At 43.3% G+C, this 18,816-nt stretch overlaps 1 protein-coding gene across 1 annotated transcript in view; it reads right to left on the bottom strand.

Moving 5' to 3' along the window:
• The window catches only part of LOC124011136 (protein diaphanous homolog 2-like), a 610,415-nt gene that overhangs the window by 269,787 nt on the left and 321,812 nt on the right, over nucleotides 1-18,816 (bottom strand). Inside the window, 2 exon segments of the mRNA XM_046324198.1 lie at nucleotides 2,578-2,672; nucleotides 17,631-17,729. Of these exon segments, the coding sequence (XP_046180154.1) occupies nucleotides 2,578-2,672; nucleotides 17,631-17,729 (194 nt within the window).

Below are 18,816 nucleotides of genomic sequence, written 5' to 3'. Positions count from 1 at the left end.
TTTTACCTTGTCAGCATGGAGATTCTATCTTGCAACCTTTCGGTTACTATTCCAATGCTCTAACCACTAGGCTACCTGCCGCTCCCGGCGTGTCGACATGGGGCCGGGAAGATGATGAGATTGAATACGGTATTATATACATTAAGAGCCCTACTTTCTCTCCCTCCCTCCCTATCTATCTGTCTATCTATTCATCCATATTTTTTTCCCCTTCATTCACTTCCCACATTCTTCTTTGAAAGAGCTGTAGCAGAGGTGCCCTTTTGAACTGAAGTGAATTTTCAATAAATACTCTGCCTCCTGGGAATGGTGCCGTGGGATCCCTGGTTCATATTGAGCAGGGATAGTATCGGTTTCACCGTGGGCATGAGTGGACTACCGAGGCCCTTGCTTTGCGTACACAATTTTCTAGATTTTTCACATTGCGGTCAATTTGGCGGAGGGGGTGACAGCGAGGCTGCTCACGCCCCTCCCTAGCTCTCCTCTCCTGGGGGCCGACATCTCCTTGACTGCAGTGTGAAGGAGGGCTGGACTGAACTCTTCTCACTCTACCCTTTGACCTTTGCTGGAAGCGAGAGGCAGAGAGAAATCCCCCTCCACAGAAAACCACTCTGTACCTAACACATCTCTTAAACCTTTTCTCCCATCTATATGAGAGGGCTCATTAGGATCTCACCATCACGTTCCCTTTCCTCTTATAGCAACCTCATAGCATCATCCACATCATCATCCTACACTGGCTCTAAAGGTGCATCATGGTGGTGTGTTTGTGTGCAGCCATGTGTGTGTAAATGGCCAATGTGTGCGGCGGAGAGTTGAGTGGAGAAGGAGACCACACTCAGGGCTTTGTCGTCCGAGCGGTAAGCTCGCTCTTCCCACTCTGAATCAACCTGCATCCATACCTCCCCCGGCACCTCTCCTCTCACGGCTTACCAACTTCTTAGATTCCAAGTCACCTCTCCATTCCACAAGTCTGCCCAACGACAACACATAAAAGGGATATTACTGTTTCCCACGTTTGTACTTAGGCCTTGGTGAGTCGTTGAGTGTTCAAGTGAGGGAACAGTACAGAGTGGCTGTTTGACCCAGCCATATATCTGTATGTGGAACAGGGATCGGGAACGACAATGGGATAGGATGGGATATGGCCGGGGTTCTGTTGACAGATGAATCTCCCCTCGACGGAAAGGCTGAATGTGGAAAAAGGTCATCACGTTAGCTTCCCTACGCCTCTGCAAAGCGGCGGTGGGGTTTGAGCCGTTGTGCTTTAACGCAGGCCCTGTGCTCTGCCAGATTGCGAGCCAATTAAAGGTTATCAGAGCTCAAAATAACAGTATTGCAAGGGGCGGCTGACGGTCAGAGTGAGAACATCTAAATAAAACTATTTGTAACGAGTGCGCTGAGAGTCGGGAAGCAAGTTCAGGGAGTGAGTGTTTTAATAAATACAAGAAACAACGAACATGAAACACAAACAATGCACCGACATGAAAACAGAGTCAATAACACCTGTGGAAAGAACCAAGGGGAGCGACACATATAGGGAAGATAATCAAGGAGGCGATGGCGACCAGGTGAGTGTCAGGAGGCGCAGGTGCGCGAGACGATGGTGACAGGTGTGCGGGATAATAAGCAGCCTGATGACCTAGAGGCCGGAGAGGGGGTATACGTGACAATATTTCAACGCCGCCACACTTTCCTACTGTCTTTGAAGAGCCTCAGAGCAAAGAAGAGACCTTCTGTGGTGCTGTGTATGTTTACTACTAAACCATAAGGACAAAGGACAAATAAAATACATATCTACAGGGTAATTTATCTCTTTTTCTAAGTGAGAAAGGCCTACGTACTGGTTGCGTTCCAGTCAAGACTGAGAGAACGCACAGTTCACTGCACAGGAACAATAGGAATGATACCCCCTAGTGGTCTAGCTCACAGAGACACAGACACTGCCAAGCTTACATGGAAATGTGCTCCTTTTTAATTCACTTCCCATCCCCCCCTTTCTATACGCCTACTACTTAACATTAGACAGAAACACAAAAAAGGAAATGGGGCTGCAGGAGAGAAGTAATAAAAGGATAGGGCGGGCGATGTCAATGCAGATTGCACCTCTTGTGCCAAGCCAACGCAGCTCTACCTCAAACGAGCCGCCCCATTCATAATTATTCCGTTCTCCCTGACAAGGAATACAGAAGCAATGTGTAAATAGGGTACCTCTAGCTAGATCATCAATCATGGCATAAGAGAAAGGGCAGGGGAAAGGAGGGTGGAGTTGGAGGGAGTTTTGCCAAGCCCTGTCCCAAACCATCTATTATGAGTGGATGAATAGGAGGTCCCTATGGTGTGGAAGAATGGGGTGATGCTGACTTGTTCCAAAAAAATGTGATGGGGTCACCAGGCTACCTATCACACATTAAAACACAAAGGTGCATCTTGAAGGACTACAATTGCCGAGCACACACACATACGTACAGACGCACACACAAACACACATGTGCCCGCAGTTCACACACATCCACATGCATACGCACGCACGCACATGCGCACACCCAAGAGGGTCAGACGGTGGGTTGGACTGACCTGGATCAGTGATTCGCTCAGCCTCTCCTCGTCCACCTCCAGCACAATGTCCCGGATCTCTTCATAAGGCAGCCGGAATGAGCCCAGAAAAATTGCTGTTGTGATATAGAAAGGGAAGACAAGTCATTTTCCTCTTATTTTTTTTGTATTAGACCGGCAGGGTCAAAAGAGTGCTTTCACCACACATTGGCCCCTCAGAAAAAAACAAGCCCAGAGCAAACTTGTCTCTTAGAAAAGTAATACACTTTCAGCTCTTTGACCGGATTGTTAGTGAAAACAAACATTTGTGCACCAATTACCAGATGATGACTTGATGTGTCAATCTCCTAACCTTTGGTTAAACCACAGATTCAACATTCAACATAAGGACAGAATCTCAGGTAAGCAATGCCAAGTGGGTCTGGTGTGGTCAGGAGCATCGGCCCGGCTACATCTTAGCTAGGTTTCCAGTGAGAACGAGAGTTCTGAGAGTTAGATGGATGCGAAGACAATGATTATTTCTAAGCAGGCATTCTCAGCGGACACCCCAGGCTCCAGGTGGGCCTGGAGGATGCTCTCAAGGGGAATTTGGACATTTTGGCTGGTAGGCTGGTATGGGTGGGAGTCACCAGCGGAGGTCTGGTAATGAGTGTCTTCACAGCACTGCTACAGCAGGCCCACTCTATGGCAGTCCACTCCCTCTGTACGTTCACATCTGGTATACAGGTAGCATACCTCTTCTCTTGGGTTGCAGAATTCTGGTTACGTTAGCAAATTCCTAGGATTTTCAGAACCAGGATTCCTGGAAAACCTGGGAATTTGGGGAGTTATTATACATTTGCAAGTCTACTCTAATCCATAATTATTTGAAAACAAATATAATAACTTAACTTAAGATCTCTCATATTATCCTCCCAAGTAAATGTCAGCCCAAAAATGAAGCTAAAACAGAACAGACATGTTTCCAAAGATACATATCCAAAGGGAATGTTCTGGCAGTAAGATTGTGTGATGAGTGAAAATGAAACACATATTATGAATTAAACACCTACTATGAATAAAGCTAACAATGAACACAAAACACTTAATATCTGCTGCTAATAAAAAAAAGTAGGGTGTTTTGTGGCATGAGGAGCAACGCACAATAAATTCCATAACTCAAGAGGCCGGATAATGAGTCAAAGGTGTAACATCTGCTTCCAGCTCACACCCTCAAATAGGCACAGTTGAAGTCGGAAGTTTACATACACTTAGGTTGGAGTCATTAAAACTCGTTTTTCAACCACTCCACAAATTTCTTGTAAACAAACTATAGTTTTGGCAAGTCGGTTAGGATATCTACTTTGTGCATGACACGAGTCATTTTTCCAACAATTTTTTACAGACAGATTATTTCACTTATAATTCATTGTATCACCATTCCAGTGGGTTAGACGTTTACATACACTACGTTCACTGTGCCTTTAAACAGCTTGGAAAACTCCAGAAAATTATGTCATTGCTTTAGAAGCTTCTGATAGGCTAATTGACATCATTTGAGTCAATTGGAGGTGTACCTGTGGATGTATTTCAAGGCCTACCTTCAAACTCCCATAGCAACGATTAAAACATTCCCAAACCAGAAACCGTGGATTGATGGCAGCATTCGCGTGAAACTGGAAGCGCGAACCACTGCTTTTAATCAGGGCAAGGTGACTGGAAACATGACCAAATACAAACAGTGTAACTATTCCCTCCGCAAAGCAATCAAACAAGCTAAGCGTCAGTATAGAGACAAAGTAGAATCTCAATTCAACGGCTCAGACACAAGAGGTACAGCTCGGTACAGCTCGACTACAGCTCGGCATTTAACACCATAGTGCCCTTCAAGCTCGTCATCAAGCTCGAGACCCTGGGTCTCGACCCCGCCCTGTGCAACTGGGTACTGGACTTCCTGACGGGCCGACCCCAGGTGGTGAGGGTAGGCAACAACATCTCTACCCCGCTGATCCTCAACACTGGGGCCCCACAAGGGTGCGTTGTGAGCCCTCTCCTGTACTCTCTGTTCACCCACGACTGCGTGGCCACGCACGCGTCCAACTCAATCGTCAAGTTTGCGGATGACACAACAGTGGTAGGCTTGATTACCAACGACGAGATGGCCTACAGGGAGGAGGTGAGGGCCCTTGGAGTGTGGTGTCAGGAAAATAACCTCACACTCAACGTGAACAAAACTAAGGAGATGATTGTGGAATTCAGGAAACAGCAGAGGGAACACCCCCCTATCCACATCGATGGAACAGTAGTGGAGATGGTAGTAAGTTTTAACTTCCTCGGCGTACATATCACAGACAAACTGAATTGGTCCACCCACACAGACAGCATCGTGAAGAAGGCGCAGCAGCGCCTCTTCAACCTCAGGAGGCTGAAGAAATTTGGCTTGTCACCAAAAGCACTCACATACTTCTACAGATGCACAATCGAGAGCATCCTGTCGGGTTGTATCACCGCCTGGTACGGCAACTGCTCCGCCCACAACCGTAAGGCTCTCCAGAGGGTAGTGAGGTCTGCACAACGCATCACCGGGGGCAAACTACCTGCCCTCCAGGACACCTACACCACCCGATGTCACAGGAAGGTCATAAAGATCATCAAGGACAGCAACCACCCGAGCCACTGCCTGGTCACCCCGCTATCATCCAGAAGGCGAGGTCAGTACAGGTGCATCAAAGCTGGGACTGAGAGACTGAAAAACAGCTTCTATGTCAAGGCCATCAGACTGTTAAACAGCCACCACTAACATTGAGTGGCTGCTGCCAACACACTGACTCAACTCCAGCCACTTTAATAATGGGAAATGATGTAAAATATATCACTAGCCACTTTAAACAATGCTAGTAGATGATATAGAGTATATACTGTACTCTATATCATCTACTGCATCCTTATGGAATACATGTATCACTAGCCACTTTAACTATGCCACTTTGTTTACATACTCATCTCATATTGCATATTGCACTCAATACCATCTACTGTATCTTGCCTATGCCGCTCTGTACCATCACTCATTCGTATATCTTTATGTACATATTCTTTATCCCCTTACACTTGTGTCTATAAGATAGTGGTTTTGGAATTGTTAGCTAGATTACTTGTTGGTTATTACTGCATTGTCGGAACTAGAAGCACAAGCATTTCGCTACACTCGCACTAACATCTGCTAACCATGTGTATGTGACAAATACAATTTGATTTGATTTGAACTCCGTGCCTCTTTGCTTGACATCATGGGAAAATCTAAATAAATCAACCAAGACCTCAGAAAATAAATTGAAAACCTCCACAAGTCTGGTTTATCCTTGGGAGCAATTTCCAAACGCCTGAAGGTACCACGTTCATCTGTACAAACAATTGTACGCAAGCATAAACACCATGGGACCACGCTGCCGTCATACAGCTCAGATAGGAGACGCGTTCTGTCTCCTAGAGACAAACATACGTTGGTGCGAAAAGTGCAAATCAATCCCAGAACAACAGCAAAGGACCTTGTGAAGATGCTGGAGGAAACAGGTACAAAAGTATCTATATCCACAGTAAAACTAGTTCTGTATCGATATAACCTGAAAGGCCGCTCAGCTCCAAAACCGGCATAAAGAAACCAGACTACGGTTTGCAACTGCACATGGGGACAAAGATTGTACTTTGTGGAGAAATGTACTCTGGTCTGATGAAACAAAAATATAACTGTTTGGCCATAATGACCATTGTCATGTTTGGAGGAAAAATGGGGAGGCTTGCAAGCCGAAAACATCCCAACCGTGAAGCACGGGGGTGGCAGCATCATGTTGTGAGGGTGCTTCACAAAATACAGTCGTCTGCAAAAGTTTTGAGAATGACACAAATATTAATTTCCACAAAGTTTGTTGCTTCAGTTTCTTTAGATATTTTTGTCATATGTTACTATGGAATACTGAAGTATAATCACAAAATGTTAATAAGTGTCAAAGGCTTTTATTGACAATTACATGAAGTTGATACAAAGAGTCAATATGTGCAGTGTTGACCCTTCTTTTTCAAGACCTCTGCAATCTGCCCTGGCATGCTGTCAATTAACTTCTGAGCCACATCCTGACTGATGGCACCCCATTCTTGCATAATACATGCTTGGAGTTTGTCAGAATTTGTGGGGTTTTGTTTGTCCACCCGCCTTTTGAGGATTGACCAAAAGTTCTCAATGGAATTAAGGTATGTGGTGTTTCCTGGCCATGCACCCAAAATATTGATGTTTTGTTCCCTGAGTCACTTTTGCCTTATGGCAAGGTGCTCCATCATGTGGGAAAAGGCATTGTTCGTCACCAAACTGTTCATTTGATGGTTGGGAGAAGTTGCTCTCGGAGAATGTGTTGGTACCATTCTTTATTCATGGCTGTGTTCTTAGGCAAAATTGTGTGTGAGCACACTCCTTTCGCTGATAAGCAACCCCACACATGAATGGTCTCAGGATGCTTTACTATTGGCATGACACATGACTGATGGTAGTGCTCACCTTGTCTACTCCGGACAAGCTTTTTCCGGATGCCCCAAACAATCAGATTCAGCTCATTTGTGTGGCAAAGAGGGACTGTGCAATTAACTTCAATTCATCTGATCACTCTTCATACATTCTGGAGTATATGCATATTACCATCACACAAACTGAGGCAGCAGACTTGTGAAAATTAATATTTGTGTCATTCTCAAAACTGTAGATGGCATCATGAGGGGGGAAATAATGTGGATATATTGAAGCAACATCTCAAGACATCAGTCAGGAAGTTAAAGCTTGGTCCAAATGGGTCTTCCAAATGGACAATGACCCCAAGCATACTTCCAAAGTTGTGGAAAAATGGCTTAAAGACAAGGTATTGGAGTTGCCATCACAAAGCCCTTACCTCAATGGGGCAGAACTGAAAAAGTGTGTGAGAGCAAGGAGGCCTACAAACCTGACTCAGTTACACCAACTCTGTCTGAAGGAATGGGCTAAAATTCACCCGACTTATTGTGGGAAGCTTGTGGAAGGCTAATCGAAACGTTTGACCCAAGTTAATCAATTTAAGGCAATGCTGCCAAATTTTAATTTAGTGAATGTAAACTTCTGACACACTGGGAATGTGATGAAAGAAATAAATCTGAAATAAATCGCTCATCTAATATTATTCTCACATTTCACATTCTTCAAATAAAGTGGTGATCCTAACTGACCTAAAACAGGGACTTTTTACTAGGATTAAATGTCAGGAATTTGGCTACGGTGTATGTAAACTTCCAACTTCAACTGTCGATCCCTTGAACGCAGCTCACTTTCCAGCTCAAACTCTCAAACACCTAGGTCCCCTGAATGCAGCTCACTCTCCAGATACCAATCAGCTGAATTATAATCACCTGTTCACACACCTGTATGTCATTATCACACACTATTTAGTTCAGTTCTTTGCACCCAATCAATGTGAGGTTTTGTAACACACGTCTTTCAGAGCGCTGGGTTTCCCGCGAGTTACTCCTCCCGTGTATGATAGTTGTTGCCTGCCTCACTAATGATGCCTTTTGCCTGTTCCCTGTTAACTACCTATTGCCTGATCTCCCGGATTACATTACAAGTCTTCTCCCTGCCCTTTTTGGTCCCCATATGTATTACCTTCTGCCTGCCTCTGGACCCAGTTGCGTGCCTCCTCTTGTGGTCCTCTTCAATAAACAACTGCTGCACCCTGTGCTTGAAACCAGCTCTCTGTCTCGCCTTGTGTTCATGAGAAAAAGTTCTCAAAGTATGTTTTGAATTGTCAACTTTGGGAAGTTTAACAACTTGCATGAGAGTATTAAACACATTTGCTGTTACATTTTAATTGGTGGAAGATAAAGTTTCAACTCATCTGTTGCATCATTAGCATAATTTACACTCTTGCTATGAGTGAGCTTTTTGACTTGCCTTTCAACAAGTCTCGCCATGACAGATGCACACAGTAATTTAGCTCCAGTCTAACTCCAGTCTCACCGTTGGATTCCTACTATATGAATCAACAATCCCAAAAACTTTAAATGGCTCTGAAAAACAATGAAGACATTATATAAAGGTTGACAAAGAGATCAGATGTTGATGATGAGTGGAGGGAGGGAATATGAAGAACATTTGAAGAACCACAACAAATATGATGTTACTGTACAAACACGACATCCATTAATACAATAATTTAACCTGATCATTATCCTCCTTTGTCAAAGTGTACAATGTTAAAGCACAGGCTAAATAAACAGTTCCCTGTGGACAACCGCTGAAGAAAAAAGCAAAGCAGAAGTCAGTAGTTCCATGTGTGTATGTTATGCTGCCAGATCACTATGTATTGTATGGGGTGAAGGCTGACTCCATTTCCAGCATAGCATGCCTGACCCGATTCCCATCCAGTGCTTTTCTCATCTCACTTCATGTATGCTTCCAAAATGGCACCCTATTCTCCCTATTCTCATTAGCACACTACTTTTGAGTCATTTTCACCCTGGTCAAAGGAAGTGCACTTTATAGACAATAGGGTGCCACTTGGGAGATATCAGCACAGATGGGGTGACAGAGTAAGAACCCCCACTCATGTCTATTGTTACAGCTGGACTGCCTCCCACTGCTCCACACCCAGTCCCCAGGTTACAGTTAGACATAAATAGTATTGTTTCACAGCACAAATCTTGCTTAAGCAGTCATTGAGGACAGAGGAGATCATTATATTTGGACTCGGAGGATATTGAGAAACCTGGAGGGGGATGTAGCAGTCAGGGACTGCTCACAGGACTTAGTGGGCTTGAGAATAATTCCTCATCCCAGTCATCATTTCACAACTTCCATTCGCAACATCAATGTCCAGTCAGTGTCCAGCTAGCTAAGAGAGGGAAAACCACCACCGCTGTTAGTTGAGTACATAGAACAGAGCCATATTCCTGAGGGGATGAGTGGGCGTGTGAGTGTGTAAGTATGCAATAAGCCACTCGAAAATCATCATGGTTCCATTGTCACATAGCCAATAAGAAGTACATACTGTAACCCTCTCTCACATACACTTAGGCAGACAAGCACATTTGTATTTGTATTTATTATGGATCCTCATTAGTATCCTTAGCTTCCATGGGTCCAGCAAAATGAAGGCAGTTTATACAATTTTAAAACATTACAATACCTTCACAGATTTCACAGCAGTGTGCCCTCAGGCCCATGCTCCACCACTACCACATATGTATGTGTATGTTATTGTCTGTGTGTGTATATGTGTATGCATGCATGTGTCTGTGCCAATGTTTGTGTTGCTTCACAGTCCCCACTGTACCATAATGTGTTTTTTAAAATCTGTTTTGTACATCTATTTGTACTGCTTGCATCAGTTACTTGATCTGAAATAGAGTTACACGTAGTCACGGCTCAATGTACTACTGTGTGCCTCCCATAGTCTGTTCTGGACTTGGGGACTGGGAAGAGACCTCTTGTGGCATGTCTTGTGGGGTATGCATGGGTGTCCGAGCTTTGTGCCAGTAGTTTAGACGGACAGCTCGGTGCATTCAACATGTCAATACCTATCCTAACTAAAAGTAGTGATGAAGTCAATATCTCCTCCACTTTCAGCCAGGAGATTGACATGCACATTATTAATATTATCTCTATGTGTATATCCAAGGGTTTGCTGTGCTGCCCTGTTCTGAGCCAATTGCAATTTTCCTAGGTCCTTTTTTGTGCCACCTGACCACATGACTGAACAGTAGTCAAGGTGCGACAAAACTAGAGCCTGTAAGACATGCCTTGTTGATAGTGATGTTAAGAAGGCAGAGCATCACTTTATTATAGACAGACTTCTCCCCATCTCAGCTACTACTGCAACAATATGTTTTGACCATGACAGTTTACAATCTAGTGTTACTCCAAGCAGTTTAGTCATCTCAACTTGCTCAATTTCCATATTATTTATTACAAGATTTGGTTGAGGGTTAGGGTTTAGTGAGTGTTTTGTTCCAAATACAAATCATTTTTGTTGAAGAAATATTTAGGGCTAACTTATTCTTTGACACCCACTCTGAAACTAACTGCAGCTCTTTGTTGAGTGTTACATCATTTCAGTCGCTGTAGTAGATCACGTCTATAGTGTTGAGTCATCTGCATACATAGAAACTCTGGCTTTACTTGAAGTCAGTGGCATATTGTTAGTAAAAATTTAAAAAGTAAGGGGCCTAAACAGCTATCCTGGGGAATGCCAGATTCAAACTGGATTATATTTGATAGGCTTCCATTAAAGAACACCCTCTGTGTTCTGTTAGTAACTCTTTATCCACATTATAGCAGGGGGTGTAAAGCCCTAACACACATTTTTCCAGCAGCAGACTATGATCAATAATGGCAAAAGCTGCACTGAAGTCTAACAAGACAGCTCTCAGAAAATCATCAGTCATTTGTGTAAGTGATGTGCTTGTTGAGTGTCCTTCCCTATAGAGCATGCTGAAATTATGTTGTCAATTTGTTTACTGTAAAATAGCTTTGTATCTCGTCAAACACATTTTTTTTTAAATGCCTGGTAACGGTACATTAATTGGCTATTTGAGAGAGTAAAAGGGGCTTTACTATTCTTGTGTAGCGGAATGACTTCAGCTTCCCTCCAGACCTGAGGGCACACACTCTCTAATAGGCTTAAATTGAAGATGTGGCAAATAGGAGTGGCAATATTGTCTGCTATTGTCCTCAGTAATTTTAAAACTAGATTGTCAGTCACCGGTGGCTTGTCAGTATTGATAGACAGCAATAACATTTTCACCTCTTCCACACTGACTTTATGGAATTCAAAAGTACAATTATTGTCTTTCATAATTTGGTACGATATACTTTGATGTGTAGTGTCAGCGTTTGATCTGATTCAATGAATGGAGCAGAGTTGGCTTTTTTTCCCAAAATTTTTATTTACGGTGCCCGAAAGCTTTTTACTATCATTAGTTTATTTATATTTAATATAGTCACATTATTTCTTAACCTCTTGGACCTATGGGGGTGCTATTTCATTATTGGAAAAAAAAATGTGCCCGTTTTAAGCGCAATATTTTGTCACAAAAAGATGCTCGACTATGCATATAATTGACAGCTTTCGAATGAAAACACTCTGACGTTTCCAAAACTGCAAAGATATTATCTGTGAGTACCACAGAACTGATGCTACAGGCGAAACCAAGATGAAACTTCAAACAGGAAATGAGCAGAATTTTTGAGGCTCTGTTTTCCATTGTCTCCTTATATGGCTGTGAATGCACCAGGAATGAGCCTGCCCTTTCTGTCATTTCCCCAAGGTGTCTGCAGCATTGTGACGTATTTGTAGGCATATCATTGGAAGATTGGCCATAAGAGACTACATTTACCAGGTGTCCGCCCGGTGTCCTTTGTCTAAATTGGTGCGTAATCTTTTCAGCTGCAGGCATTTTCCCATGGGATTCAGAGGAGAAAGCACACTTCCACGAACGATATATCATCGAAGAGATATGTGAAATACACCTCGAGGATTGATTCTAAACAACGTTTGCCATGTTTCAGTCGATATTATGGAGTTAATTTGGAAAAAAGTTTGGCGTTTTGATGACTGAATTTTCTGTTTTTTTTGGTAGCCAAACGTGATGTACCAAACGGAGCGATTTCTCCTATAAAAATAATATTTTTGGACAAACTGAACATTTGCTATCTAACTGAGAGTCTCCTCATTGAAAACATCCGAAGTCCTTCAAAGGTAAATTATTTTATTTGAATGCTTTTCTTGTTTTTGTGAAAATGTTGCCTGCTGAATGCTAACGCTAAATGCTACGCTAGCTATCAATACTGTTACACAAATGCTTGTTTTGCTATGGTTGAGAAGCATATTTTGAAAATCTGAGATGACAGTGTTGTTAACAAAAGGTTAAGCTTGAGAGCTAGCAGATTTATTTCATTTCATTTGCGATTTTCATGAATAGTTAACGTTGTGTTATGCTAATGAGCTTGCGAATAGATTTACACTCCTGGATACAGGTTTTTTTCGTAGCTAAACGTGATGAACAAAAGGAGCGATTTCTCCTAAACAAATAATCTTTCAGGAAAAACTGAACATTTGCTATCTAACTGAGAGTCTCCTCATTGAAAACATCCAAAGTTCTTCAAAGGTAAATGACTGAATGACTGTGATTATAATCGAAGAGAATTATCTTGGTAGATAATGTGGTCGGCATTTGATTATAAGGAATTCTAGGTCAGGTGAACAAAAGGACTTGAGTTCCTGTATATTGTTATGATCACACAATGTCCCGCTAAGCATAAGGCATACACCCCGCCCTATTTTTTACCAGTGAGATGTTTGTTTCTGTCGGCGGGATGCGTGAAGAAGCCGGTGGCTCTACCGACTCTGATGACGTATCCCGAGTGAGCCATGTTTCCATGAAACAAATACCGTTACAATCTCGGATTGGGAGACTTATCAGAGGTAGACTTACTCATGTTATTTACATTGGAGCTGATGGTGCAGGGTGAGCTGCATAAAGTGGTCTTCCTACTATTGCACACTACCTCAGTGCTAACAGTGTACCTCTGGTTTATAGGCTCATGATTACTGATTACAATAGCTGTAGCATAAACATATGTATTCGGAGCAATTAGGAGTACATAAATTAAATTACTTACATTGTGTTTGCCAATGCCCCTAAGATCGTTTACATTTGATGCAGCATTATGATGACTCATTGTCACAATGGTAGGGATTAACTGAGCTGGTCTTGGATCATTTACCAGTCATTGTTTGAACGCAGCCTTGAAATGTGTGGACAGAGTCCAGGAGCCAAGATGATTTGGATGGACTCAGTCATTTCTGTAGAGTATCTTCTGTTTCCAGAAGGTGTCAAGGTTATCAATAAAAGTGACTCCAGCAGAGCTATAGTAGTATTTTAGCCAGATGTGTAATGCCAGCAGTCTGCTGAATCTTTCACACCCGCGGCCCAACAATGGTCCTGGACATCAAAATGATAGTTTAATACCAATATCAGTTCTTTAAAATAAATTTTCAGATGTTCCGAGCTAGCCCTCCTGATGTAGTTTGACCCCACATAGACTATGACAGTGTCAGCTCCAGGCATCTGTGGTAGAACAGTTGGAAGCAGCCTTGGTATGTCATGTCCTCATGTTCCTGGGTAGCACATGGTTTTTGCCTTGGGGACCGAGATGTTTCTCACCATAGAGCTGCCTATGATGAAAGCTGGTGATGTTAAATTGGCCGGTCTCTCAGGCAGCCTTATGGTCTGGTGAGGCTGGGAGCTCCAAGGATCTGAACCCAAGGTAGAAGTCACCGGAGAGGGAAACAGAGCCGAGGATGAAGATGCAGGTACCTCCGGATCCGTTCTTGATTGGGAAGCCACCATGGACGAAGGCGCCGGAACCTCTGGATCCAGGGCGGCAAAGATGTTTCTGGTCTCTGTCATTTCCAGGATCAACATCTCCATGGAGATCCCCGTTGCCAGAGGACTCCTTCTTCGACTTCCACCGCGAGTGACATACCTCCATGGCTGGTTGGTTGGGTCGAGATCAGCTCCATTCTCCATGGAAGGGGAAGACCCTTTCGAGGATGGAACCCTGCCTAGCACCGGCCAGTATGGCTGTGGAGAGCCGACACGGTGGCAAAACTCCCACAAGACCAGAGTGGTGTCCGGCTACTGGGGCGTGGGTTCCCCAGTAGCTTATGTAGGTTTGCCACGTCCTTGCTAAAAGTAGCTAACAGTAGCTGTAGTCCACTGCAAGCAAGCAAGGTCCACATTGTCCCGGTACAAAGCAAAGTAAACGCAGCTCCTGCAACGTTGAGAACGTTCAAGAGCGGCCTTCATTTGAGACCGCCAAGCCAGCTAGGCTAGCTGGGGTTTTGTATCTCTCCCCCTATACTGAATCTGGCAGGATAGCAGGTTTCAGTTTTGGCAGGTTCAGGTTTCAGTTTCGATGTTCGACAGCGTTCAACAACAACACTCTGCATTAATCTTAGTACACACAAGCCAAAACATACACAGATATGCATAAGAAAACACACACAACTGTAGTGTGTGCACTACGTTATATATTCTGTACCAATTGAGAACTTTGGGCTAATTCCCTGAGATCTGGATCTTCTCTGGAAAATCATTATTTTAGTATTTTTGGGGTTTACTGCCAGGGCCCAGGTCTGTCAGTACTGCTCTAGCAGGTCCACGCTCTGCTGTAGGCCATGTGCTGTGAGTGACAGCAGGCATAGGTCATCTGCGAAGAGTAGGCATTTAACTTCTGAATTGTGGAGACTAACACCAGGGGCTGAGGATTTTTCTAGAATAGTGGCCAATTTGTTGATGCAAATATTGAAGAGTGCAGGGCTCAGATTACAACCCCGATGAAGGCCCTGCCCCTGGTTAAAGAATGATGTTATTTTCTTGCCAATTTTAATGCTGCACGTATTGCCAGTACACATTTTTGATTTAATTATGCAATATGTTTTACCCCCTACAAGCTTTTTAAAATTTGAGAGCCTGAAGTTTCTTATAGAGCTCCTGGTCAGTAATTCGGACAATTTTGACCTTTAAAGCTTTTTCTAATCTATTCAACTTCTCATGAATTTGGCGTTGTTCTGTGTTTGTGTCAATTTGAATTCTCTCTCTCTCTCTCTCTCTCTCTCTCTCTCTCTCTCTCTCTCTCTCTCTCTCTCTCTCTCTCTCTCTCTCTCTCTCTCTCTCTCTCTCTCTCTCTCTCTCTCTCTCTCTCTCTCTCTCTCTCTCTCTCTCTCTCTCATATTGAAGGGGCATTAGAGGTTGAAGGGTAGTGACTGTGGATGACTGGAGGCGAATGGAGGAGCTGTGTAATGGCACATGTTCCCCCAAGTCGTCACTGTGCCATACCGGAGGTGAGATCCCCCTACCCTTGTCGTCATCGCTTCCTGCCAAATATGAGACCCATCTGCTGTGGTGATAATCAAACATGGCAGGAACTAGTTGTCGTCGTCACCCTCCCACTCACACACTGGTCAAACAATAGAAAAATAGCTGGTATTTATCATGTGATACAGGAAGAAGTCTAAATGTTCACAGGTCAGAGGTGTGAGTGTGATCTCCATATGGTCCACACCTGCCACATACACACTCCCACATACACACTCACACACATGCAAATACACTCTCACACACACTCTCACACACACACACACACACACACACACACACACACACACACACACACACACACACACACACACACACACACACACACACACACACACACACACACACACACACACACACACACACACACACACACACATGCACCCAGAAACAGGCAGGCACACACACCCCTTACACCCATACAAGTGAGGTTCTCGGCCCCAAACCCAACTCCAAAACCCGCTTTATTGCTTCCTGATGAAATAATTGATATGTTCATCACATAATGGAGCAGTGACAATATGAATCAATACTTAATACTGTTCCTCATTATCAACACAACTGCTATAAGTCAGAGAGAGTAGGAGGAAATGAGAGGGGGGTTGGGGATAAGTTGCTATTTCTGGGATTTCATCTCTCCCGGTTTTGACATACAAGTTTAGCCCCCACTTGTGTCCCCACCCCCCAACAGCTACATGCAGTGCTTTGATTGACTCTGGGGCTGAACTCATGGAGATGGGCTCGGAAACATCACTTTCAGACCGTTAGGCCTGTGCCTACCCTGTAGATTTAAAGTATCTCCCCCCATAAATATATTCATCTTGTGTTGATGTATTCTGTTTCAGATCTGGTAAAAACAACAAACAGGGATAGACAAGGGAAGAAGTGGAGTTTAGGTGACCTGATATTTTAGCATTTAAAGCATGCATATTGCATGAGGTGTTATCAGAGGTATTGTATATCTAAGGTAGGGGATATCTAGGATAAATGCCATAAAAAATTGCATTCTCATGCTCCCCTCATCAATCTCAGAGAAACTTGTCATGGCCACCCCTCTCCATGGATAATGAATTCATCCGCACACTTTGTGAAGGCAGGGATGGAGGATTCACAAAGATGGAAAATGGGGGGGACTGGGAGCTGTCAAAGTGACAGAGGGTTCCCCTGGGGAGGGTATAAGCCACCTATCGATAACCGATATCTGGCAAGAGCTGATAAGCAAGTTTGGGAAAAGCCAGCCTATAGCCTTTCATCTCATATAGCCTGGAATCCAAACGGAATATCCTTATGTCACAACCTGATCTGTTTCACCTTGTGAGTGTCTCCAATCCCCTCCAGGTGTCACCTATCTTCCCCATTATCCCCTGTGTATTTATACCTGTGTTCTCTGTTTGGTCAAACAATAGAAAAAAATAGCTGGTATTTATCATGTGATACAGGAAGAAGTCTAAATGTTCACAGGTCAGAGGTGGAGAGAGATACGGTGATGGCGTTGCTCGCAGCATATGGTCCACACCTGCTGCTAGGGATGATGACAACATAAACGCCCAGCTTTGTCTCTTGGTCCTATTATGCGTTGATTTTACAAATGGTATCAGAGGGGACTGGGACTTAATCCATTTGTAGCAGCGATGACCCCCAGCCTATTGCCAAGAAAACACTTACCCATGGCTCAGGTAAAACAATATATGTGTTAAATGCATTAGAAATGTGTGTAGGGTATGCAAATGTGTGTAATCATGACACTAAGAACATTTGTCATCATAAGCATGTAAATTGGTTGACAGTCCTAAAGCGCAATAGCCCAATGTGCTATAGGAGTTGCATGACACATGTACTCTTAATGTAATATGTGTTTATAAAACACACTGTGCCCCATAGGGGGCTGAATGCAAACATGCTAGTAGGTATTGACCGTCCAAAAGCGCAATAGCCCTATGTGCTGAGTTATATGACACAGGTACTCTGAATGTAACATGTATTTGTAAAACGCACTTTGCCCAATTGAGCCCAAATTCTAGTAGCTAATAGCCTCAAATTATGTTTTGATGACCAGTTTTCACAATTCGATTATACCGTTCCTGGTACATAGGGAGAACGGGTTCTCAGATGGACAAGACTTGTATACAGGAGCAACTTACACAAATTCTGTGCCGTCTTGCCGTCCAAGATTCGCAGCTCCTTCGCCTTTTTCTTGAATTGGGTCATCCTGGCGTCTGTCTCATCCACCTCCTTTTTCACTGTAGAAGGAATAGAAGGGATGCATATTCAATTGTGAAGAACGGAACTGGTGTATGGAAAGTGCAAGCATGTCTGGGACCCATAAGCAATGAGGAAATGTTTTCTTTAGTTTATTTCTCTAACTCACATTTTTTTTCTTCATAATGACCATTATTCAGAGTTTCTTTACAAACCACACGTTAACTGTATATTAAGAGCACCCAAGGTGACAATACATATGAGACCTGTAAACATATGGAGAAACATCAATAGACAAAGGGGTGTTTAACGGAGTAAATAAGTGATGAAAGGACTTTTAACCCAACACAGGAACACACCCATCCGACCAATCGAAACCAAGTGAAGAGACTAGACGTCAGCATGGCCGATTAATAAGGGATGATTTCAAGTTTTCAAAACAATCGGTAACATGCATTTTTGGATGCCGATTATGGCTGATTACATTGCACTCCACGAGGAGACTGCGTGGCAGGCTGACCACCTGTTACGCGAGTGCAGCAAGAAGCAAAGGTAAGTTGCTAGCTATCATTAAACGTATCTTGTAAAAAACAATCAATCTTAACATAATCACTAGTTAACTACACATGGTTGATTATATTACTACAACTACTACCACTACTACTAAATTGTGTCACTTCTCTTGCATTCTGTGAATGTATGCACACATGACTGTAAGTCACTTTGGATAAAAGCGTCTGCTAAATGGCATATATTATTATTATATTATTACTAAGTCAGGGTATATGCAGCCGTTTGGGCCGTCTGGCTCGTTGCGAACTGTGTGAAGACCATTTATTCATAACAAAGACCGTAATTCATTTGTCAGGATTTTACATAATTATGACATAACATTGAAGGTTGTACAATATAACAGCAATATTGTCACGCCCTGGTCTTAGTATTTTGTGTTTTCTTTATTATTTTGGTCAGGCCAGGGTGTGACATGGGTTAATTATGTGGTGTGTTTTGTCTTGGGGTTTTAGTAGGTATTGGGATTGTGGCTTAGTAGGGTTATCTAGTAAAGTCTATGGTTGCCTGAAGTGGTTCTCAATCAGAGGCAGGTGATTATCGTTGTCTCTGATTGGG

Source organism: Oncorhynchus gorbuscha, linkage group LG23 (genome assembly GCF_021184085.1).
Source record: "Oncorhynchus gorbuscha isolate QuinsamMale2020 ecotype Even-year linkage group LG23, OgorEven_v1.0, whole genome shotgun sequence".
In the NCBI taxonomy this organism is placed as follows: domain Eukaryota; kingdom Metazoa; phylum Chordata; class Actinopteri; order Salmoniformes; family Salmonidae; genus Oncorhynchus; species Oncorhynchus gorbuscha.
Note: the sequence above shows the minus strand (reverse complement) of the source record. Positions and strands in the feature narration are given on the sequence as shown.